The following is a 26,312-nucleotide window of genomic DNA, read 5'->3' as shown; positions in this document are numbered from 1 at the left end:
AGTGGGTAAAAGAGAGGAATGGGTGGCCATGTGAGTCCAGAAGTTGAGGCCAGTTTCTAATGACCAGCTATAATTGGAGCTCCACAGACATACTGAAAATCTTTTGATCTATGTGAGCACCATGTAACAATGTGCAATTTAGTGCAAATTAATTCAATTGATAACCACTATTAAGCTCAGAGAAAATTCTGGACAATATGAGTGTTAATACAGAATCAAGATGCTAGCAGTTGCATTATTCTTCAATTATATTCACATTAGGCAATAGAAATGTGAGTACTGTAGAAGAAACAGAAATCTGAAAACAGAAGTTTTGTTTTTGGCACTAAACTAGCTGTACAGCTGGAGAAGAAATACTTTTTGGAGGGGGGTAAAAAGGGGTGCGCTATCATTTTTTCATTTGCAAGAAGAGGACAGTAATAAGAATAGAAAGTGCCTCAAAGCGTTGTGAGTGCTAAATAGGTGATATGCTTTAAAAGATTTTTGCAAAAGTGATCTTTGAAGTATAATACAAACAGGATTGAGCTAAGACTGAAAAACTTCAAACATCTTGTGCAGATGATGCTCATTTAATATTATTGCATTTACATAAATGAGACTCAGAGAGGTTAAGTGACTTGCCCCAAATCTTAAGATCTTATCACTAGTAAACTAAGTAACCAATTAGCTTTTTGTGGCAAATTTGCAACTATAAATTTTTAATCTCTCAACTCCAAAAACAAAAGGAAAATTACCTCAATGGGTATCATCACTGATTATCACAAATTTAAAACGTAAGACAGTGCATACATCCTGATGATTAAAATGGAACACTCTTAACTAGAGTGAGGGACAATAAAAGACTTTAAACCTAATCTGTCCCAGCACTCCAGGGCCATAACTTTGGAAACATTTCTAGAGAGAGAAAATTAAGTAAATTCCTTTTCTGGATGAGATCTTACTTTACAAGTTCAAAAAAAAAAAAAAGCAACAGATGACTCACTGCTCAGTAAACTGAGTCAATTTTTATTGTTTTTTGGTGACCTTTCAAAATAAATATAAACACTGTTTACTTACCCAAAGGAGCTGTGTCCAGTTCATTGGAGTAAAAGTGATGTTACTGTCACAAAACACAATGCAGGTCCCTTAATCCTGCCTCTTTTGATCTCCAAAGGTGGTAACATTCAGTTCGGAGTTCACTCATCTGTAAATTGCATCACGTTATCTCCGAGTTATTTAAAAAGCAAGCTCTGTTTGGTTTCAGGCATTTTAACCTGCTAAAGGCAAGAAGAAGGGTTTGCTACGTAGTTCCAGAGGTTTTCCACTTACCACAGCAGTGGCAGAAGGCAAAATGATCGAACCCATTGGGAATCAGTACATTGAGTCCAGGCCAGTGTATTCTGCAAATTCTTTCGGGGAAGAATATAAGAAGAAACAGCGACGTCATAAGACAATTCTGGATCACCTCAGAGTGTACTGTAGGTAAGATATTTTTTTTACAGTGCTGTCATTTAGAATAAGTGAAGCACTTTCGCCTATATTTTCAAGCTTTCAGTCTCTCCTTTTTGGCTCTAGCCCGTAGCCTTCAGAGTCTTCCTTCTTTGGTTTCCAAACTTCCTGCTCCTGCCAAAGTTGGAGAAGTAGTCTCAAAAGTGAGCATCACCTCAGTTCTTTAAAAAGTAACTTCCATACCCGGGGAAGAATAGGTAAGAATAGAGGGAAATTCTGGAGTGAAATATTGTACATTTAAGCTGAGGATGACAAAATTCTGTTGCAGCTAAAGAAAAAAAACAACATTTTTCTTAAAAAAAAAAAAAATCCTTGGTAGCAGTCAGGGGTAAGAGCTTGCATGTTAATGGGAAGTTTGGTAAAAGTACAAGTTCATTCTTTAATATACGATCCTCCTTACCAGTTTTCCACCTGCAATTAACAGTAAACTTAAAATTGGGTATTATTAAGTAACTTGTTGCTTTCAATGTTTTCAGCTGTTCCACACAAAAGGCCAAGAGAATTGCCCTTTCCTTGTTCCCCATAGCATCCTGGTTACCCGCTTACCGGCTAAAGGAATGGCTGCTCAGTGACATCGTTTCTGGAATCAGTACTGGGCTGGTAGCTGTACTGCAAGGTAAATTTGTTGTAAGCTGTAATGCACATATCATGAAAGTTACCCTTTGAAAATATAAAATTCAGTGTGTGTATAATGTCTATTCACAAGGTTGTCACTGTCACCACTATCTAATTCCACAATATTTTCTGGCCCCCACCCCGCCCCAATCTCTTGCCCATAGCCACTCACTTCTATCTACTCCCTTCAATCCCCACAACTTTTCTGTTTCAGTGGATTTGTCTAATCTGGATATGATCAGTAGAATCATAGAATTTGTGGTCTTTGGTGTCTGCTTTTCACTCACCATGTTTTCAAGATTCATCCACAATATAGCTTGCATACATACTTTATTGCTTTTTGTAGACAAATGTTGTTTTATTGTGGGGATATGCCACATGCTGTTTCTCCATCCTTCACATGACAGGCTTGGGGTTGTTTCCACTTTGTGGCTTCTGTGAGTAATGCTATTGTGAACGCAGTTTTTGAGAAATCATGCATTTCCATTCTTTGGGTGTATACCTGGACTATACTCTCTGAGCTATGAGCCCAGCATAAGGGGGTTCAGATCTGTTTACATATTTGGAGCACTTGTTACTGTCTGCCTTTTGAATTTTAAGTTCCATTTTGAAGTTTGTGGTTTTGACTCATATTTCCCAAATCACTAGTGAGATTAGGTATCTTTTCATGGAATTTTTATTGTCATTTATGTTTTTGAAAAAATGTCTAGTTTAAGCCTTTGCACGTTTAAAAATTGGCTTCCTTTTTTGAGCTGAGTTGCAAGAGTTAGTCACATATTCTGGATACTGGACCCGTCACCAATGTAAGCTGTGCAAATAATTTCCCCCATTCTGTAGGGTATTACTTCATTTTCTTGCTGATATCTTTTAAAGCATACATTTTTAAAAAGTTTATGAAACTCAGTTTATCTGTTTTTAATTTCATTGCTTATGAAGTAGGTATCATTTCTGAGAAACCACTGCCTAACCCAAGATTATGAAGATTTACCCCTATGCTCTCCTCTAAGAATTGTGGCTCTTATCTTTACATCTTTGATATCTCTGAGTTAATAAAGTTACTTATTTTCGAAGTTCAGTCTTAAATATTTGAAGAAGTTAATGTGAACCTGTCTGATTCTTTTAGCACAAAATAAGAACCCAGATGCTTATATATTTACAGGCTTAGCATTTGCCCTGCTGGTCAATGTCCCGCCAAGCTATGGCTTGTACGCAGCCTTTTTCCCAGTCATCGTCTACTTTTTCTTGGGCACTTCGAGACACATATCTGTGGGTAAGTGAATTACAGGACAAATTAACCCGAATGTTGCTTTTGCTTTATTAGCCACACATTGTATCAGTTGCAAATAGTGCAGAATTGGAGAGGAAGTGGCTTCTTGCAAGAATTAGAACTGGGACTTGAAGAAAGAGCACAAAGCTACAGATAAGATTTTTTATATGCTATGTTATGGTTGAAAGACAGTTATGCTTTAGGAAGGCAAACACTGACCCTAATTCACTCTCTGTTAACTAGGTCCATTTCCAGTTCTGAGTATGATGGTGGGAGCAGTAGTTTCGAGATTAGTCCCAGAGGAAAGTACAACTACTCTGAATGCTAATAGCTCCATGGGTAATAGTACTTTGTTACTAGATGAGCAGAAGGTGTTGGTGGCTGCCGCTGTCACAGTCCTTTCTGGAATCATTCAGGTGAGTACTTTCTCATGCATTCTCTCTTCTCCAATCTACTTGTCCTGATGGGTACACATTTTTCTGATTTTTCTTCTTCCTGACACTTGCCCCCATTTCTCCCTATAGTTCATATCCCTCCTTAATGGCTCATGGGAAACAATTTAAGAAAGATCATTCACCATAACCAGAAGTGGAAGGGCAGAACTACCTTGCAAAGACAGGTGAATGTAGGCCTTACAAAGAAAGAAAAATTGGAACAGGGCGTCATGTATGATGAGGAGTGAAATTCTTCATTTGATAAAATAACTAGAACCGACTTTGGCACTAAATGTAACTATATACAAATAATAGAGACAGTGGAGGCTTTGGAACTTTTTTCTTTCTAGTTCCAAGGGACTGTGATTTAGTTGGAAGTTTAGTCTTAGCACTTGGAACAGTGTTAAGAGAAAAAGAAGATTCTGGAGGGGCCTACAGCCTTATTCTTGAGTGACATACTTGATCCTGTTGTCGAGTAGTGGAAATGTCAAGGACTCCTCAAGATGTTGTCTAAGTGTATGGTTAGTGATATTATTGGTTAAGACTACTCTTTAAGGAGAAAAAGATCAGTGTACATATGAATTTAGGAGTTGTGTCCTATTGACAAACAGCGTGTTCAGTTCCTTCTTATATCTGACCTTAGTGATTTGCAATGTCAGTATCTATGGTACCATTAGGGCAATGTTTGTGGAAAGACAGGCAGGAGAATCCACCTATACACTGTATTGTAATATACTGACACTTGGGGCAAATTGACACCCCAGCTAAAACCAAACACTTCAGATGTGCACTGCTCATCTGAATTCTCTTTTTTTGAAATGAAAGTCAAGCACTTGTTTGAGGAAATAGAAATGGATGCACTGCCAACTCACACAGCAGTAGCTAGAAAGTGTAACTTGAAATTTTTTGAGGGCTGATGCTAGATAAGATTCTGCTGTGAAGGTCTATGAGTGAGTCTTCCAAAGATACTGCACCTTAAAGGTGGTGTGTGTAGTAGACTCACAGATTTTTTAAACTCCTTGCAACTCCCCACTATTGGGTGGGAGAGGAGAGGTGTTCCAGGGCACAGACACTTGCTTCTCCAAGATAATTACTTACAGGCTGAACTTTACATATTTAATCATTTCCATTGTTGGCCCTACATTTGCTTAGGTGTTCTAATCTGCAATATCAAAGACCTTTCTTTGTCCCTCTCTTTCCAGTTGATCATGGGTGCGCTACAGTTTGGATTTGTGGTGATATATCTATCTGATTCCTTAATCAGTGGCTTTACCACAGCTGCTGCCGTTCATGTTCTGGTATCCCAGCTCAAATTCATGCTCCAACTGCCTGTCCCTCCACACTCGGATCCATTTTCACTTTTTAAAGTAAGTGATCTTTTAGACTAAAAATTACCGAAATATATAAAATTCATGATCATGTTTCATGTAATGCCTTCGTCAGGGGTCTACCTGAAATTTTCAAGAAATCAATGGTTGTGAAGTTGATTAACTTTAAGAAAAATTTAGTGGCAAAGAAAACAATGACCACATCTAACACACAGTTAATGTGAACAACAGAAATTAAGTACTACTTCTCTTAGATGCGAATTAAGTATTTTTTAATATAATAATTTGCAAATCAAGTATTTTTTAAATAAAAAGATATTTAAGTGTCTTAGTATAAGCTTTCATATTTCATATCCAAAGTGTTAAACTTTTTCTCAAAATCTTCTTTGAAAGAAATTTGCTAATTGAGTCGTAAATGTTTTCCTATTTTCTGAAAGTTAGGTTCTGTTCATTTTGAACTGAGGTTCTTCTGAGTCCTTTGTGCAGCCCAGTTCATAAAGCAAAAGTAAAGTGGCTAATAGGTAAATAGGACTATGGTTCTTTTGGCCCCTACAGGATGGTCTGGGAAAAAAACAATGCTCCAAATTGGAACTGACAATTTCCCACTCCCTTCTAGAGCTACTTCAGAAGCAGAGTGTGCTAGAAAAATTTGAGATCTAGTTTGGACCTGCTTGAGCTATTTTGCTCCCACATATTTGGAACTCAACTGGCTTTAAGAACTAAGATTGCACACAGTTCAGGAAACTTTTCCAAAAGTTAAATGGTCATTTAGACAACTAAGAAATGTGACAGGCTTTAACCTAGAGAAGGCCAGGAGATACAGGCTAAGCAAAACTATCAAGGGACTAAGGTAATTCCCTGGACAAAGCAATAGAGATAACTGTGAAACTTAAAAGGATAGCCAAACGAAGGTGTGAAAAGTATCTAAGAAAATAGTCAGCAAAATACCGAAAGAACCCCTTAACTGGGTGGGGACTCAGAGTCCTCACTTGCCCTCACAGGTCTGAATGCGGGTCTCTGCTACTGTATACTCACGGGCACTGCAGAAGAGCAGAATTGTCAGTTCGCCACAGTATTTTTGTGTCAATGTTTATTTTTTAATTTTTTTTATTTTTTAAAGATTTATTTATTTGTGCATACAGAACTGGGGTACAGGCCAGAGGTTCAGGAGCAGCAAGAGGCTTCACTAGAGACAGAGTGGGGAGTAGAACAGGCAGATCAACGAAGTACACTGCTGAGGGGAGCAGCAGGCGGGTCAGGAGAGGTCTGCCACGCCATGTGGTCCCTTCCGGGGCAGGCGGGAATCGAACTCATGCGGAAGCGGCTTTAGATTCTCAGTGCTGTGCTTTAACCCGCTGCGCCACCAGGGAGGGCCCCAATGTTTATTTTTACCTATTTGAAAAATAATTGTTGTATTCAAATGATGAATTCATATAGGACTTAGGTGTCTTTTGTTTTTGTAATTTTAGGTACTAATTTCTGTATTCTCACAAATACAAGATACTAATATTGCGGATCTTGTGACATCCTTAATTATTCTATTGGTTGTATTTGTGGTTAAAGAAATAAATCAGCGCTACAAAGCAAAACTTCCAGTGCCAATCCCAATTGAACTCATCATGGTAACTGATCATCCTGGGGCTTTCTTTCTTAATTTATTGGGATAGTGAATTTATATTTAAAACACATGTGTAAATCAGGAGACTTTAGGGGAACAGGTAGATGTCATCTCTAAAGTTTCTGGGGATAACGATTAGTAAGGTTTCCTTTTCATTCAGAATTTAATAACTCCCTTTTATGATTTTGCATTTATTCTTTCAATATAAGGCAATAAAAGTACAGAGAGCAAGACCCCTGAGCTTAGTGTGATGGGGCCATTTAATTAGAGCTGTGGTTCTCACATTAATGGCATGTTAGAACTGTATCCAGACTTATAAAAAATGTTGCAAAGTGGGCTTGTGATTCCTGTCAGAGGCCATGGGGTGGTTTTGGCAATGGTGGGTTTTGTTTTTGTTTTTCAAAGCAGGACTCTTAATTGTATCTCACATTCCTTACTTCAACACTTTGTGACTTTGCAGACTGTGATTGCAACAGGCGTCTCCTATGGTTTTAACTTCAAAGAGAGGTTTAACGTGACCGTGGTTGGAGAGATGCCAAGTGGGTAAGTGTGTCTTTTAGGATGGTACTGCCAAGTGCTAATTAGAGAAAGCAATAGTTATGAAAAGCTACAAGTTGAACTGCATGAACACCCATCAGAAACCTCTCTGCCTCTGGTTCTTCTGAGGAAGGCTCCCTGCTCTCCCCCTAGGAAGGACCCACAAAGGATGCAAGGACCCAAAGTTTCCCCTTGTGGAACAACTTACAAACCAGATGAGCAGGGAGTCACGTTTGCAAATAAAAGTGAAACTGTAAGGCAGAAAAAATTGGCAAATTAAACTTGCTTCTCCTCATAAAAGAAAAAACAAATGAAACCACATTTCCTTGTCCACAAGTTACTATAAACAATAGGTAGTGTTTTGTTTGAGGAAACTGGAGCCAAGTTCTTGACAGTTCAAAAGGCAGTCACACACTGTCCTTCCTCATGGTCAAATTCAAAACAAGACCAGATCAATTCTTAGCCCTGCACAAAAGATGGGAAGCCTGATTTATGGTGCCTACATAGAAGATAATAACCCTTCAAAATTAATGTTGGGAAATTATTAACATGAACAGTAATTAAGAAGAATTGTATAGGCTCATTAACCCACTTCTAATTTTAGGTCAGAAATGAATGCCTAAAGGAACTAAGCATTTTAGTAATGATGTTTGATGTGAGGTACTTGGGCTTGAGTTTGGGATAATACAATTAATGACATTATGTAGCTGTTGTAAATTCATAAAGCACATGGACAGAATTATCCTCTGTGAGCTGAAGCTTCTCTGACACTTTATCACTTTAAATGGAAACCCACTCTCCCACGGGGCCACAGTTGACACTAGCAGTTCTGTGGCTAGCAGGGCAGAGTCCATGGCCCACCTGTTTGCGAAGGGTTTTCCCTGGAAGGTTATTGTTATCAACGGAGAGGAGATTCCCTCACTCTCTTTGTGTCAGAATTGTGTTTGCTCAAAGAGTCTTCATCCAGGGATAACTGTTGGAGGTGTTGTGAGCGATGCTTTGAACCCAGTGGAACAATGCCAGGGGCATCTAAAATATTTTTCATGAAGCTTATAGAGATATGTACGCATTAGAATATGATTAAGCTGGAAAATCATATCAGATGTTCCATTATCATTGAACTGGATTTACAATCTTGTATCAAATTTAGACAACACAGCTTTCCAACAATAAGACAATAGATTCCAAAGTTTTCGGTGGTGCTAACTTCTTGCTAGTCACACTCTACAGCGAGACATAAGTCAGCCGAGGTTGCACTCATTCACTGCAGTCCATCCATCCCCCAACAATGATTGATCACTGATACAGACTGAAGTGTGATCATACCTGGTCATGGTTTAATGGACCAGTAGGGTCCCTGTTCCGTGCCTGAGTGGACAATGGGGGAGGGGGGAGGGGCAAAAGATGCAGGAAGGGGGTAAGGGGGAGAAAGCAAGAGAAGTGCAGAGAATCTTACCTAACCCTGACCTTGGTGGTCAGAGATTTTCTGGAAGCAGGATGTGGATGAGGGGAATGCTTTAGGTAAAGGGAACAGAAAACTAGATGTTGCCAAGGTGAGAGCAGAGGGACACCTTCAAGAAATAAACCAGAAAAGCTTGGCATGGTCAGTGCATAAATTCTGGTAACTGGTGATAGTTATGCAGGAGAGGGTGGAAGGGGTAGATCAGGGCCTTGCTGGTGAATCTTGGATTTTGGAGATCACATGGATACCACTGAAGGTTTACAAACTAGTGACATTCAGACCTGTGTGATTTCAATGTCAGGTTTCAGCTCCCCATCACTCCGGACGTGCAGACTTTCCAAGACACCATTGGAGACTGCTTTGGCATTGCAATCGTGGGCTTTGCGGTGGCCTATTCCGTGGCCAGTGTCTATTCTCTCAAATACGATTATCCCATCGATGGCAATCAGGTAAATATACAACAGCGCTGGGCCTCACTGGGCAACTCTGAATAGTATTTTGTAGCTATAATGGCAATGGTATCTCTTCTAAGGACTGTTCCTCCTTGTTCCCCCTTCAGGAATTAATAGCCTTGGGGCTGGCTAACATACTCACCGGCTCATTCAAAGGCTTTGCTGGAAGTACTGCCCTCTCCAGATCAGGAGTTCAGGAGAGCACAGGGGGCAAAAGTCAGGTATCTTAGTATCGGTGCTACAAGGTCCGTCATAGCTGGAAGCCCTGAGTGGATGGGGCTGGGGGAGAGGGAAGAAGGTGACTTTGTAGTGAAAATGATTTTACCTTCACAGATTGCTGGGCTGCTCTCTGCTATCATAGTGCTGATTGCCATTCTAGCCATTGGATTTCTGCTGGAGCCACTACAGAAAGTAAGACTCCTCTGTCCTTTGAATGCTGCATCTAGATCAGGGTTCATAAACTCTTGAAGCAAAAACTAAACTAGGGAAAATGAGGTCACTGCAGAATCCTTAGTCATTCTCTTAGCCAGTATTCTATGGGCCAAAAAGTATTTATTTTTCTCCTGGCAGCATTTTATGAATGTTAAGAATGCAGATACCCAAGCCACCTTATCTGCTTGCTTCTCTGCCTGTTCGTAGCCCAAATATAATTAATGTTTAGACAGGAGGACTCTCTGACATGGCAACTGCCACGAGATGGAGTGAAGTAAAGATTTTCTTAAAGGATAAGGGAACCAGGCCCTCCAATTCAGAGAGTGGTGCTACCAGCCACACAACTTGTTTTTAGGTATACGCCCTGCATCTCCCATAGCTGGATGGGAATCCAAGGCCAAAATTTTCAGATTGTAGGAGGGGAGTGAACCATCAAACACAGACCTCACACCTTCACCCTCCTGCATCTCCTGAAATGGATCTCTCTCTCCTGAGATGCAATTTTTGAGGGTTTAATTTAATGTTCTGTAAATAGCCACAGTACCCAGATTTAAAGGGGAATAAGCATCAAAGCCTGGAAAATAGCAGCTCGGGGATATCCAAAGGTAATAAATACATTGTTTTTTGTGGCATCAAAGTGAAATTGAGGTGGTGCATGGAGCACTGGTTCTTGTGTCCTGAGGACCTGCTTCTAATTCTGGTTTTGCCACTCTTATTTGTGCTTTTGAGCCAATTCCTTAATCTCTTTGAACTTCAAAGTCTCCATTTGTAAAATTAGAAGGAAAATAGTGCCTACCTCACAGGGTTGCTGCAACAATTAAACAAAATAAAGCAGGTGAGTTCATCTTTTTTGACTGCTGAGTAATATTCCATTGTGTGTATATACTCATCTTTTTGATCCAGTCATTTTTGGTCATTTGAGTTGTTTTCATAGCTTACCTATTGTAAACAGTGCTGCAGTAAACATAGGGGTGCAGGTGCTCCATGTATAGAATAAAAAAAGAAAGAAACATTAGCTTAAAAAAAATAATACAGGTAAATTTCTTAGCCCTGCGTGTGGCTTATAGTAAACACTTAAATGATAGTCATCATTGTTAATATTATTGTTGCTGTTGTTATTCTCCAAACATTCTGTTATACTTCTGAATATATAGACATGGCTCACCCAGTTGATAGCTAGGTCTTTTTCCTCATTTGTGGGTAACTGGAATGTGAATTTGGTGCCAGGTTTTCTGGACTTCAGTGTGGTCATCCCCAAAACTTTCCCTGGTCAAAAATGTCTTCAAGAAGATTTTTTTTTACCACTTGTCAAAGATAAGTGTTCTCCATACTCTCATCTACAAATTTCCAAAGGAATAATACAAAAAGGCAAGAAGTCACCATCAAAGGAGTAGAAGAATATGTATCTTAATAAAAACAAAATGCACACATCCTCTTCACTACACATAGAGAATTCGGCCCTACTGGCTTCCTCCCAGGGGTACACTTGGCCTCTACCAGAACCCAGAGAAACTATTGCCATTTAAATTCTCATCTCTCACGAATAAACCATACCCAAAGACATTAGCCACCATGTTAATCAAATCCCTCTTCAAAAAGATACATGTGACAAGTTCTTCTTAGACTATTGTGTCTTTGTTTCATCTTAAATAGCTGGTTTGCTTCATTTATCATAGAAGAACAGAATAACTCATAATAATAGTTATGAATGTCTCTTGAGTGCTTATTAAGCATCAACAGAGTTCTAAATTCCTTACATGAATTCAATTCTTTGTAACAACGGCAGTGTGGTTACCAAGTTCCTGGTAAAGTGATCCCCCTTTTCCTGCATATGGCTTCCTTGATGTTCAGTTGTCTTTATGTCTCTTCTGCAGTTGGTACCTGACATACTAAAGTCTCCCAAGGAGGTGGCTTATTATACATGGCCCCTCTCCCAACTGCCACAGAGTTGACGTCTTACGTAGCTACAACACAATGTAAATACCTGTTGGTGTTGGTGCTGGGCTATTAACCAGACCACAGACTTCATTCAGTGGTCATCATTTTTCAACTGTTAATTTTTCTTTCTTCAGATAATTTTATATGCTTTCCTTTAAAAATTATTTATTTTTTATTTTACATTATTATTTTGTGCAATTTTTTTTTCATCTTAGTTGTAATCGCTGTGGACTTCCTACTACAATTCACTCATGTGCCATCACCATAGTCCTGTGTGCTCTTCCCCGTCCAGTTTTGATCCTATTCCCTTCTCCACCCCCAAAAAATGTCTCTGGTTTATAGTTTTTCATTGTTTTTCAGGGGAAATACTTCCTTTCTGGAGTCATGTAAGACCATCATTAGTCCTCTAGAGAATAATCTCTAGCCTCACAGACAGTAAAATGAACTGGTTAATAGATTAAATTCTTGAAGTGATACAGGAAAATAAAAAAATGCCCTATCAGTAAAACTATCTTTGAGAAAGGAAAGTAAAACTCTGTTTTTTTTTTCTTTTTGCACTGTGTTTTTATGGTATGAAAGTAATCAGTATACAAATTCCATAGTCCATTCAGAATGGAACAGCCTGAATTGAGAGTGGAGATTGGGAACATATTCCTAACATTGTGTTAAAATCAAATAAGGGAGAACATACTTGCCTATTCAGCATTTTTCACTATAATGACATAATTCCTATAGGCCAAGTGTTCTCATTTTGCCATGTGAAGAATCCCAAAGTGTTGCTGGGCAGAGCTGAGTGTCCCCTAGAGCACGCTAAGTGAACCCTCCCTACAGTGGTATAGACACCAGGGTTTCTTGGAAGAGACTCTGTTTTGGGGTATTAGTCTTGGTCAGAGCTATAACTCATCTCTCACTCATAGAATAATTATTAAGCACCATCTGCATGCTATTTTCATGGGAGGTTCTGGGGATTTACAGGAAACAAGAATGCTATAGCTCATCTGTCCCAAAGAGTCTGCCTCAAATTGTTACTAACCTTTCTGTGACCATCGGCTTCCTCTTACCAGATGGTAAATCATCTCAAAAGTCTGAATCTAATTGCAGGACCCTAAGTTCCCAAATTGTTTGCTTTTTATTTTTTTAAACAAAGAGTAATCCATCTCTCAGATCCAATAAACAGACACACCTTAGATTATCTCTGATTTGGAATAATTCATTTCAGTCATAGGTCTTACAATCTGCCTTGTCCTGGCACAAGGGAAAGCTAAGAAGTGCCATCAGGTCATCTTTGGCATAAGCAGTTCAGCCCTGGACAAATGGTGGAGACAAAGTCACCTGCGCGGCCAGGTCCACCTCACATCTGGCTATCTCGGGGCTGTGCACCGGAAAAGGCATGCCCTGGGATACGCACTCAGGCCCTTTGAAAGACCAACTTATCTACAACTTCACCTTTGCTTCTATACTGTTTATGTGATTATCTAAAGTAACTTCTGCTGTCTATGTTTTTTACAGTCCGTCCTAGCCGCCTTGGCGCTTGGAAACTTAAAAGGAATGCTGATGCAGTTCACTGAAATAGGAAGATTGTGGCGAAAGGACAAGTACGATTGTGTAAGTGGAGGCAACGGTATTTGCAAGAGAGAAGTCACTTTAATGCTGATGTAAATAAAGTGCATATTTTTATTGTAAATTAGGTGAAATTTGTTTTTGTGTATATGTGGTCGTTTGTTTTGTTACTATCTTTAAATGGTCATTTTAATGATCATTCTTTGGAATTTTAATTGAAAAGGATGGGCTACTTGCAAATAGAAAGTGTCCCACAAAATATTAGGAGAGAAATTCCTTAAACCTTTTTCATGCTTTGTGGTCATCCCAAATGCCAGAGAAACTCTAAATTTCAGGGTCTGCCTTGCTTCTGTTTCTCATTACATCAGATGTTACTTTTCAGAGAAACTAAGAACTTACATGCAAAACATTCCCTTTGAAAATCCTCTGTAAGTTCCTCCCAGCATGCCTTGCTGGGAGAAGCAGAGTCCATAACTGTATCAGGGCCAAAGTCTGTGGCATAAGAATGACTGTTCACATTTCCTCTGGCACTTACAGTAAGTTAGGAGTAATAGGCTATGGGATGACTTTTGCTCCTGATTGATAATTGTTTAAGATTTAAATACCCTTCCTTTTGGTGTGCAAACATTCTCGTAAAAGATAAGTAAAAACACTACCAATTAATTTGCTGACTTGTAATGAAGTAGCCAGTTCTGGAATTTTTGCCATGACAGACTCAATCATTTCCATCAGTGTTCAAGGAAGAAGTTGGAAATAGGTACACTTTGCGGGGAAAGGATGTCTTTTTATAAAAATATTTGTTTGTGTTTCTGTGTCTCAGAATCTGAGTGCAGAAGTGACCTCTCCATCTGGTTGCACACGTCCAACTTGTGCATCTGGCTTTAGAAGTTTATGCTTTTTCATACCTCTAAAACATAGTATTTACTCAGAGGAAACTGTCATGCTTGTATTACCTTCTCTTTACAGCTAATTTGGATCATGACCTTCATCTTTGCTGTTGTCCTGGGACTCGGGTTAGGCCTGGCAGCTAGCGTGGCATTCCAGCTCCTGACCATTGTGTTCAGGACCCAATTGTGAGTGCCCTTGCTCTGCTTCCTTGCAGACTTCCACCTGCTCAAGTTGGGGGAGAAAAATATTTGTCACTCATTTAGCAAGAAGCAGGCTAGTCAGTAGGCACTGCCTGTCTGTCAAGATTGGCCAGCATGGTCTCCTTCAGTCAGGTTGTTCATGTCAAAGCCTCCTGGAGCGTAGAATGGCCCAACCTTGGAGCCTCAGCCCAGTTCTCACCAGCTGTTAGACTGCTCCTGGCTTTGACACCAATTTAAAGAAGTCATACAGAGCTCTAAGTCTTCTTACCCAGTGGCACTTCGGAAGCAATTATATTGTGAGCAGGTTCAGTGTCTTTGTCTTAGACTTGTACAACATGGCATTATGTTATAAGACTGTGAATCTTTTTGTGTCTAGTGGTAGGTTGTTAGATTGTACTCCCATTTAAAAACATGGAGTGATCCTAAAATTCTCTAACATTTAGAATTCTTTCTTAGCAATCATCTAGTCCAAGCATCTTTTTGATTCTTACATCTTTGCTATATAGTATATCTATGTTGGATCGTATGGCATTACAAAGAAATATGGTTACCTGAGGTTCTAGAATAAGTGCCATCATAGTTGAATTGACTAATATCATTTGATGGAACATCAATCTTTCCTGCATTTCTATTTCTTTCCACTTCTTGGGGATCCATCAAACAGAGACAAACTAAGAGGTGATAGGCAAGTCATTTCTCCATGTCCTTGGCTATACAACTGGGAAGTCATATCTGCCTTACTTCACTGAATTACAATACTCAGAAAAACATGTGAAAATATTTTGTAAACTGGAATATGGTAGATGGGAGGCTCTTGTCTAGGAAATATGGGAGGATAAGTAAAATAAGGTCGCTGCCCTTCGGGGTCTCCAATTGCATGATGATTCCCAATTTTGAGGAGTCTGGTTTGGTATGTTGGGAAATAAATGTTAACTGTAAAAAACTAACACATATGCATGAATGACTCAAGGCTGTCTTTTCCCTGCAGTCCAAAATGCAGCTCACTGGCTATGATTGGAAGGAGAAACATCTATAAGAACAAAAAGGATTACTCTGAGGTAAGAAACACTCATTTTTCACTTTAACTTGCTAACATGAAGTTGATGGGCACCAACTAATGTAACTTCTCTGCCTTACAGATTTATGAGCCGGAAGGAGTGAAAATTTTCAGATGCCCATCTCCTATCTATTTTGCAAACATTAATTTCTTCAAGCAGAAACTTATTGATGCTGTAAGGTTTGGGGCTATTCCGTTTTTGTTTGTACGTTCACTGAATATCTGGGAGTGAAGTGTTTGTTCTCTAATAGAAGGGTTGTTGATTTCACATACATTGAAGTTGGATTCTGTTGGTGTTTTGGTGTCAATGTCCCAGAACAGGTGAAACTATCTTAGAAGAATCCTTTGATATGTTGGGAATTAAGAATCTTTAGATGAGGTCCAATACAAAGTTGTATTTTATTTATTTCTATCGTAGAGTAAAATGACTTACCACAGATTTTATGCTGTTGGTTTTTAGTAGATATTATTCCATGATTTCTATGGGCATCAAACTCAGACATGGGAATATGTAATATTTCATTTCATTAGAAGAGATTCCAGATATCAGATGAGTATTTACAATATCATAACAGATAAATACAATACAAATGAATATTTACTGCTAAATAATGACAACTTAGTGTCCCTGATGGACAGGACAGGAGATGGCAAAGAGGCAGTCTTTAAGGTTAAGAAACAAAATTCAGCACTTACTCTTGAACATGAGTTTTGTTCTACTCTTACATACAGCTTCTGCTCTAAGCCCTACTTTCATTAGGTTGGTATTCACCAAATGTTCTTCTAGCCAACTATTTTTTTTTCACACACAAAAAATAATCTTTTCACCTAATCTAGGATTTTTTCACCCAACTACATTTTGGGGGCAAAGATTATTTTATTACATAAGTTGATCCTCTGTATTACTCTGGAGCAAAGTATTGTCACAATAAGTATATATATTTGTCTTGAAAGGGGGAAATGAGGTCACCTTCAGATTTAGTATTGAAGTTGTAAAACAAAATTATATAAAGTACTATTAAATGTAATCTTATGTTAATAGGAAAAAAAATACATAAAATACAAACTCATTATGTTTGTTACCTGTATTAAAAAGATTCAAATAGCATTTAGACCTACTCAGGGATAATGTGTGACTAAGCCTTGATGGTACAAATTTCTGAATGTCAAAAACTGCTCACAGGCTAGCCACGTCATAGGTCTGACACAATGTTGTTTAAATCACTTTACCATTTTATTACAAATATCTTCTTGATGTGCCCTAATCCCTCAAACCAACCCACTTAAGAGTTATTAGACTTATCTCCTGTAAGTGGCAGAATATTCAGCATTCTTGTGATACAGCAATGGTTTTGCAGGTTGGCTTTAGTCCACTTCGCGTACTCCGTAAGCGTAACAAAGCTTTGAAGAAAATCCGAAAACTGCTGAAGAAAGGCCTGCTACAAGTGACACCTGTAAGTAGGCCTTTGGACCACATTTCATGTATTACAACTAAAAGCTTAATGTAATTTAAGGTGTTGGTTTCATTCCTTTAAATAAAATGCCAGATAAACAACATATCTAGAGTGTCAATTAATGTCACATTTTTAAATAGCATTTTTGAGGGTTTCTTTAAAATTTTCATTCTTCTGGGAAAAACTTTATTCTCTAGAAAAAAAGGGTTTTCAATCCCAACTTGAAATCTGGGGTTCAGAAATTCATTGGCAATTCTGAACTTCAAGAACATTTATTTGGTCAGATTTAAATTATGTTTATTAACCTCTCTTGTAGAAAGGCTTTATATGCACTGTTGACAGCTTTCAAGATTCCGATGATGAGCTGGACAACAATCAGATAGAAGAACTGGATCAGCCAGTCAACACTACAGATCTGCCTTTCCAGATAGACTGGAATGCTGAGCTTCCTCTCAACATCGAGGTCCCTAAAGTCAACGTGCATAGCCTTATTCTTGATTTTTCAGCAGTGGCATTTCTTGACGTTTCTTCAATGAGAGGTCTCAAAACGGTAATTACACTTTTCTTAAAGAAAATGACAATCAGTGATTAGAGGCAAAAAGAAAAATGCATTTGTTTTAAGGATGTGCCTTTAGATAACATACACTTAAGTAGAAGTAAGTTATAATGTTAGTCTCTTCCCTGGAGAGGGTAGATTTGTGCATTTCCCATAATTTTGGAGGGAACCAAATCTACCTGTCTAAGGTCTGCAGAGCCTGCTAGTAGACAGCTATGCTCCATGTCTCTCAAGTTCCTACTTGGCAGGGTCCCTACATGATTGCAGGAGTTGATCTCCAAACTGTCTTGAAATCAGACGTTTGAAAGGATCTTAGAAAAGTGAGCTAGTAGCCCCTTTTTAATCCTCATTCATTATAAGTTGACGAAATTTCACTTGGCTATATGTTTCCCAATAAAGGCACATATACAAGAGAAAATAAATGCCACATGGGATTTTAAAACAGGACTGAAATGATCTTGTTTTAATCTGTCTCCTTTCCCTAGTGATGGTAACTGTTTCCATAGTAATAGTAGCTTAGTTTCTAAGAGAAATGCAGGAACAGATGTAAATTCAAGCCTTTCCATACTCCCCCAACTTTGACTTGGTTTTTCACAGAAATCTGCCTGCGTAAGAGCTAAGAAAATATTTATTAAGTATAGGAGAACTGTGTACAGATTAAAAAAAATAAGATTGACTTTATTTCCTTCAAATTTATTTAAAAAAATTTAGCATCACATAACTCAGTTCTGCATAGTCTTTTTGTTTTTGGCTTTGGGCAAAAATAAATGCACACACAAAATATACTTCTCTGATCCTAGGAATATACTGCAAAGAACATGGATTCTTCCTTATGCTTTTTAAAACACTAATTGTTAGTTCAGTGAGTGGTTGAAAATATTTATTGATATTAATGATCACCTTTTGTCAATGGTGCTAGATGCTTTTCTTAACTGTGTTCTCACTCATCTCACTACTAGTACTTGTTTTGAGACAGACTAGGAAAATGGATAACATCATTACTGCTAGAAATACCTAATTACTGTGGATGAGTAAATGAAAAGCATTATATAAAGCATGGGGTCTTTTTGTTTCTTTTACATATATAGAGATAGAAAGCTCTAGTCAGGGTCACCCCACAGAAGACACTTTTAATATTAAATCTTGAGTTGAGACAGAACTTTTTACCATTACACTTCCCTCAAAAGTGATACTTTTTACCTTCTTACTGAAGAGGAGAGCACTTTTTTCTTTGCATTTATTCTGTCAGTTTTGTTTTTAAATTTAGAATGTTTTGTTATGTGTATTTTTATACTAGTATTTCTTTTCAAAATGTAAAGGGCCCAATATGCTCCCCATAAGCATATGTATATATAAGCACATATAATTATGATAGCTTTCTTTGTGTACCATTCTTTGCATAGCTTTCATAGGAGAAGTGAAACTGTCTCCTAAGGGAAGATGTATTTTCTTTTTAATAGATGTTGCAAGAATTTGTCAGGATCAAGGTAGATGTGTATATTGTTGGAACTGATGGTAAGTTGTTTTATCTGTACTTTTATGTTGTGACAATTACTTTGGGGTCACTGCTAATTCTCAACTGAGTGAATCTCTCTGAAGACTGGATACTTTTTATGAACCCCAAAAAGGAAATCCAGTTTGCATCTGAGTCAACAGAAATCCCCCTGGATATATCATTTTCATATTTTAGTTGTATTAATATGTAATTCAATTAATTTTAAATTTGAACCCACATTTAACTAGGCAACAATGAGTGAATATGTAATCACTTTTAACCTAATCTTCCAGAAAAAGGAGACTTGTTTTTTCTCTTTTCTGGTTGATTCCTTAGCCCATGATAGCCCAGTTTCTGCTTCACCTTGCTGCTGAAGCGGCCCTTGTCAAGGTCATTGGTGAAGTCCAGACTGGCAACATCAAATTGCTTTCACCCCAGCTTCATTTTCACTTTAGTGTTTGTCTTTGCCTCTGCCCTTCCCCACCCCACAAGACTTTGTTGTTTGTTTATTGAGGTAACTCTGGTTCACAACACTGTATATTTTAGGGGTGTATGTTCACATCTCTTCAGATATGTATGTTATTACACAGTGTCCACCATTGAAGTACCCATAATCCTTCACTATAGTCCATTGAGCCCTCTCTCCCTTTCTTCCTTGCCTCCCAGCTTCCCCTCTGGGGTCTCAACGCTACAGATTTCTAGGATTTGTTTGGTTTTGTCTGTCCCTTTCTTTCTTTATATTCCACATATGACAACTGGTCTTCCCCAAGATTTAGCTCTAATTCCATGGGCTTTTTCTAATCAATCTTTTACACACTTATGATTTCAAATACATCTTTATGCTAATGGATCCCCAAACTACACCTCTAGACCTTTCTTCTAAGGTGCAGACCCATGTACTCAACTATCTCATGTACCCCACTTTCTTCAGACACATGTTCAAAGCTAAGTATCTTCTCTTCCCAAACTTCTCCTCCTTTCTTATCTCAATCACTGTACCACCATCCACCTTCAGCATCGTCTTTAAATTTCTCCTTTCCCCTTTGCCTCTTTATGTGAGGCATTAAGATTTAAAAATATTTACTTGTGAATCAGTCTGTTCCTCCCCATTTCTACAGCCCAATTCAGACCCTTACATTTGTCATCTTGACCTTTGGAAAGAACTTTCCATCTAGTACCCTTGTCCAGACATATTCTGATGAGAAAACTCCTTCAAGAATTTATTCTTCAATAATTGTGAGCACTTCTTGCTTTTCCAGGCAGAGTATGGTGGTCCTCACACTGCTTGTCTCTGCATATTCTTAATATTCTTCAATGGTGTGTTTGTGTCCCCACTAAATTCTCTCCAGGGAAGGTACTGATCTTGTTTGCCTTCTTGTTCCCTATCTCTTACCAAATTCCCAGGACATGAAAGACATTCGATAAAGGCTCACAGAGCACTTATTGTGTTCTGGGTGCTACGGATACTGAAGTGGAATAAGACAAACTTCTGCACCCATGAAATTTATGGCCCAATGGGAAATGACATTATGAACATATAAAGACATATTTTTTTGTCATAAGAATGGCTATGAAGGGTGGTGATAAGAGACATGGAGCAAGTGAACAGTTAATCAAGGATGTCCAGTGGGGTAACATTTGAACAGAGACTGAAATGAGTGTGGAAGTCAACCTTGACAGTATCTTGGGGGTAATAGTTAGAAACAAGTTTCACAAGTACACACCTAAAGGAAGGCATGAATTTAGCTTATTTAATTTTCTCTCTCTACTGGCTCCTAACCCTAAAATCTATAGCTTTTAGTTTCAAGGCATTAAATTTTAAAAAATTTTCTTGATCTCACTAAACTTTTAATCTACTAAACCATCTTTACTCTTTCCCCATCACCCCAGATCTTGTGGAAGGTGTCTTTTGTATCTCTCTTAATTAAGGACTTAATCACCTTCCTTCCCACTACATGTCACCTACTTCTATCCCATGTTCTGGAGACCACAGTGGCTTCAGCCACTGCTAGGTGCTGATAATTTTAAAGCTTGCTTGTAAACAGACTTTCCCACCTCCACACTTTCCTGACTTCTCTCCCTCCATCTTTCTACAAGTCACAGACATTCTTTTAACTAGTACCTGTTTGGTCAAACTTCCCCAGGTACTTACCAAGGAGACTATCTTTATCCTGCATTCCCTGAATTTTCATAGCACATGACCCGCCCCTCTCTTATTCATGCAACAAAAATGTGAGAACCTACTATGTGCTGAGCATTGTTTTTAAAACTAAGAAAACACTAAAGAAAAAGGTCAGATTGCACCCTGCCTTTATCATTCTGCAACTTTCCCTTTCATTGCTATACTTGCACATATTATATTTTCCTTGAGGTCAAGGTCATGCTTTATCAATCCTTTCTTTGCTCCTTCATACTACCTAAACTGGGCTTTACATGCTCTGTAAGTATGGGGTAATATCTGGTTGAATGATCTGTGCAAACAAGTGCTGGATAGTGCCTTCAAGACTAGGGGTCCACGAAGATGATTAGAAAGGTAATAAAGGGTGCTGAGGAAGACATTTTCGAATGGAACCCAGCATCTTTGGGGAAATAAGACTACAGAAAGGAACTGGTAAAATAAAGGCCTGGAAATTGGACCAGGATATCAGTGGTCCAAGGGCAAATGTTCTATTTTGGCAGAATCCCAATTTTTAATAAGCCATAATTAATGCTTCAATCATTAAGTAGGAAGATGAATTCACTAGCTTCCTGCCTAAGGGTCTGGACTGATATCCTTTTGGAAATATTCTCACTTCAATCTTTTTCTTTTTTACTTGAGAACATTACAGATTTTTATTAGATATTCTGTAATTTGTGAAAATGCCATACTGATAGTACACTGCTTTTGTATCATTGCCATCTGCAGAGATTTAATGAAATCCATGTGCATTTGCAAAGGGAAGTTCAAGTCACCACCTTGAAGGAGAAGCCACAGCCAAAGATGTCTTCCTAAGTATTATTCTTTTTTCTCTCTTCAGATGATTTCATTGAGAAACTTAAACGGTGTGAATTTTTTGATGAGGAAGTGAAGGACTCAATATTTTTCTTAACAATCCATGATGCTGTATTGCATATTCTGATAAAGAAGGATTACAGTACTTCAAAGTTTAATTCCAGTCAGGTACCAGTTCTTGAGTCATCTTTTATATTGTGTCACCATCTGCTCTTCTCAAATTTCCCATTATTTTTCAATATAGAAAATGTTCTCCCTAATCCATAATTTTACCTTGTTTTTCTTAGGAAAAAGAAAAAAATACTGATTTTACCATAAATACAAATGGAGGATTACGTAATCGGGAATGTCAGGTAAGATTCTTCAACAGGTTTGTCTTTATCCAGACGTCACAACAAAAATCTTAAGAGTAATGAGCACTCTCCAAGTTTGCTGCAGAAAAGTCCTTGAAAAATGAAGCAATGTCATTGAAATTTGCAGAGAGAATAAACTGAGACTAGCTTGAAGGAGGATGGGAAATAGTGACACTAGATCTCTATTAATGTGACATTGAACATATATAGAGAGAACATTTTGTTTTCAAAGTACAAACAAGATTGTATTCTGGTCTTATAATAATCATCAAGGCAGGAATGTTTGCTGTTTCCATTTACAGATGAATTAGAGATGGCGCTGAGGAGTTAGTACAGACTTCTTAACTCATAGGTCATGGAAAGCTTGTAGCATAGTGTCCAACCACCCTAGCAATGAAAGTGAACTTTCTTTCTGCCCTTTCTAAAAAGAGTTGTTAAGTCATATCATTTAATTGGCTGGTTCCACTTGAAAGCATAATTTCTAGAATATTCAGTGCATTCAAAAAGGTGAAATCACAAATCAGATACAGTATCTGCTGTAGGCCAGGTACATGGTTGGTACATTACATTCAGTATCTCAATACTTACAACAATACACAAATGAGAAACCTGATTTAACCAAGTAAAGAAATAAAGCTCAGAGAGCTTAGTTAATCTGCTTATAGTAACAGACCACAGTTATAGTAACAGGATTTGAAGGTCTGTTCTGTCTCCTAGACCAATATCCTACTCCCTCTACCTTACTGGCTCTATCCTTTGGGGAAAGACTAATGGAACAGAGGGTCCTCAGAACAAATCTAAGAATTACCTGCAAGTATGAGAGGTGACTGGTGGCATTTCTCTTAGTTGAAGAAATATCTGAGGATAGCACAACAGAATTTCGATTAGAAATGAGGGAGAAATATTGATATAAGATAACCCGGACCATTATTAAGAAGTATGTCCGAGAGGAAAAGACTGTGAAAACTTCACTGCTCTCTATTAAACGTCAAAAAGTTAGACAAATCTGAGATGAAAGGAGGGCATAGGAAAGCGGCAGGGCACTGCATGTTTCCCAGGGATGATTTCTAGAGAAACCAAGCCTGGCGCCTGGCCTGAACTCCCTAGAAGGAAAACAAAATTTAAACCTGATGTATAATCAGAACCAACTAACGCAAGGTAGTGAACTAACTAAGGTAGTGAGCACCAATCAGCTCCTTGCATTGCTTAGAGGACCACAGGTCAGCAGTGGCAGGCAGATGACCAGCAGTGATGCAGGTAAGTGCTGGTGTGTCTGGCGAAAACACAGACTACCTGAGTTAGTGCACCCCAACATGTGTGAAGACACATATTGCTATAACACAGATATTGTTACTTTTAAGTTAGTCCTTTGAAAAATACAATTAATAATATGCTATCACATGGCTCTTTGTTCACCAAGTACCCATGGGAGGTATTTAATAATAATTAAAAATTTAAGACAAAGAATTTGTTGACAACTCTGGCAAATACCCATTTCTAATTTCAGATTGCCCAAGTTTACACTTTATAAATATATGATTACTAAAGGGGATGGAAATTAACCAAATTTTTTAGAACAAAAATTTGTCTTCTTTCAGGTACCAGTTGAAACACAATTCTAATCAAAATAATCCAGCAGGATCCTCATCTATCATTTAAAGAACAACTTTATACCCAGAAAGTTATAGATAAGTTCATACATTGTATGAAGACTTTTTGATGGAATTATGTTTCAAACTTTGGAACGAGATTGTTCTAACATGGTATATTTTTCACATATCTAGTATAAAATTATGTAAATATTTTTAATTTTATACCTTGTAGGTTTATCAAAAAGGAAAAATGTGTTTGTATATATTTTTATAGCACTGACAAGACTTCCATCCAAGTCACTAACTTTGTGCATGTGTTTCAGCTTATTTACACTGCTACCTTGAATCCTGTAATTTATACAGTTCATATTAATATATCCCTGTTTTTAAAAGTTCAATTGTACAGTGACTGTGTCTTGTTTTCTTAAATTTCTTGTTTGCTTTCTGACATACATGCCTTCTGTAGGTCTGGCTCGAAACAGGCTCTGTGAGACCTTCCTAACAACTTTACTGCAGGGAGACTCCCTTGCCCCTATTTCCTAGTGACCTACATCATCACTCGACTTTTTAAAAGCACCAAGCCTGCTATCCAGTTTCAGACACAGGTCTCCTAGTAACTTGCAACTATAACTAGACTTTGAGGCAAATCCTTTTGTTTTTCCATCTCACTATCAAAATTACATAAGCAAACTGTATAAGCTAATAGATGTAAAAAAAAAACAAACAGTAACTTGGAATTACAAAGATTGATGCTGGGAAGCTTTTTGCTGCTCATACACAAAGAAAAGAAGACTGCTGGAGAAAGCCTGACCCTGTCTTCACTGCTGCTCACAGTCTGTCACTCACAGGGCAGGCTAACAGCTGCAGAGCTCCATTTAGCAGGAGAACACGATTCAACAAACCTTTTTTTCATTGGCCATGTTCTTGGTGGCAAGTTGCTACTTATTTTGTGAGAGAGCTAAAATTTAACAGAAAAAAATGCAGTGCCTTCTATTATACACCAAACCATTTTGTCATGGGGAAAGTTGTCACAATTGCTTTAAATCTCACTCCTAAACATTGTCAAAGTTCCTTTCCAATCTTTACTACTATAGTTACTATAGTGTCTTTACTGAGGGGACTTGTCTATTGAACTTAAAAAGCAATTGCAGAAAGGTAAAACAAAGGTCTTTATTTACATAGCTACTTTCAATTAAAAAGTTGCCCGTCAGCACTTACAGCAATGTTTCATAAAACATTTGGGGACATGGGCACTAGTTAGAGCATTATGGAATACACACACCTTATGGAATTGAGGAGGAAAATACACTTAACACATACATTTATTTATGATGTCAATCTCTGGTTAAGAATACTTCTTTTATAAAGGGTCATGTAGAACTGAAAATTTAATTCTTAAATTGCTTAAATTGGGAGTTGGGTAAAAGCCATGTGAAGTTTTATCTATGATGTCTGCATCTTCTCAAATAAAGGTACCCACTAGACTCTTCTCGCCAACCAAAATAAAAGAGCAGAATTAAGCACTCCAATTACTGTGCCCTCATCACAGTCCATTCATCCTTGCCCTTAAATGCTCTTTTCTTTTAGGACTCTAGTTTAGATATGTTTTGGGTAAAAGACTGGATATTTATTTGTATGCCTCAGAACAAATATTGAAAATTCAATAAAAAAAATTAATTCTTAATTTAGGAAGAGACTGCGTTGGAAGATAAAAATAAAATTTTATAAACCAGAGTTAAGAATTGAAGGGGAGAGGATACCCCATGTTGCACCTGGAGGATAGAATGACTTGTGAAAAGACAGACACACTACTAAATCAAGGAAGGTTGAAGCTAACACATGTTGAGCTGTTATCTTTAAAATAATTTTCTAATAATCATTAAGTATTTGATACCTAGTCTTAACACAGTAACTTACCACTTAGAAAATGCAAATAGCGTAGCAGACCTCTCCTGTCTTGCCCGCTGCTCCCCTCAGCAGTGTACTTTGTCAATCTGCCTGTTCTGCTCCCCACTCTGTCTCTGGTGAATCCGTTCACCACTCCTGCACCTCTGGCCTGTACCCCAGTTCTGTATGCATAAATGAATAAATCTTTAAAAAAAAAGAAAATGCAAATGCAGTGGTTTAAATCTAAGTTTGACTTCATGCTGTATTAACAAGAGTAAAGTAGTATTTAATTCACGTTTCTGCCATCTTGATCTGGACATCTACATGTTGAAAATTATCTACTGATCTCCTCAATATGCTCTATTAGTATCTTTCCCACTCAGTTAATGACAATTCCATCCTTCCAGTGAGTCAGGCTGGAATTCTATTATTATCCCTATTATTAAAATAAATGTCAATTGATTTTTATTCAAAATAGCTCCCACAAAGTAGGTACTACTCGCCCCCATTTTTTAGAAAAGGTAAATAAATGAAGGTTCACAGAGGATAATCAGTTTACATTGAAGATAGTGGTGCTAGAATCAGCTGTGGCAATCCAATTCCAGAGCCCAGGCTTAGTCATTAGGAAAATTACCTCACCAGTGAACTAAAACCTGTCATAAACACTGATCTATTACATGGCAGGACTAATCATATAGGTACAATGT

General features: G+C 38.0%; 1 protein-coding gene across 1 annotated transcript; it reads left to right on the top strand.

Annotated features, from left to right (window-relative positions):
• Positions 1-1,330: 1,330 nt before the first annotated feature.
• SLC26A3 (solute carrier family 26 (anion exchanger), member 3) lies at positions 1,331-23,892 on the top strand. The gene is made up of 20 exons (XM_004676934.2): positions 1,331-1,461; positions 1,965-2,104; positions 3,263-3,373; positions 3,614-3,786; positions 5,007-5,171; positions 6,602-6,754; positions 7,211-7,293; positions 9,051-9,198; positions 9,309-9,422; positions 9,535-9,612; positions 13,081-13,176; positions 14,098-14,204; positions 15,208-15,277; positions 15,359-15,451; positions 16,635-16,730; positions 17,047-17,280; positions 18,747-18,801; positions 21,799-21,941; positions 22,061-22,126; positions 23,725-23,892. The coding sequence occupies exons 1-20, from the start codon at positions 1,331-1,333 to the stop codon at positions 23,746-23,748; spliced, it is 2,280 nt and encodes a 759-aa protein (XP_004676991.1). The 3' UTR covers positions 23,749-23,892.
• The last annotated feature ends 2,420 nt before the right edge of the window (positions 23,893-26,312 follow it).

This window comes from Condylura cristata, unplaced genomic scaffold, assembly GCF_000260355.1.
Source record: "Condylura cristata isolate star-nosed mole 26May11 unplaced genomic scaffold, ConCri1.0 scaffold00005, whole genome shotgun sequence".
NCBI classification, from domain to species: Eukaryota; Metazoa; Chordata; class Mammalia; order Eulipotyphla; family Talpidae; genus Condylura; species Condylura cristata.
Note: the sequence above shows the minus strand (reverse complement) of the source record. Positions and strands in the feature narration are given on the sequence as shown.

Bases quoted from the DNA above. Each gene is read 5' to 3' on its own strand.
- SLC26A3 (XM_004676934.2), top strand. From the start codon at position 1,331: ATGATCGAACCCATTGGGAATCAGTACATTGAGTCCAGGCCAGTGTAT. The intron at 7,294-9,050 runs GTAAGTGTGTCT...TTTCAATGTCAG, and splicing joins GTTGGAGAGATGCCAAGTGG to GTTTCAGCTCCCCATCACTC. The intron at 15,278-15,358 runs GTAAGAAACACT...TCTGCCTTACAG, and splicing joins ACAAAAAGGATTACTCTGAG to ATTTATGAGCCGGAAGGAGT.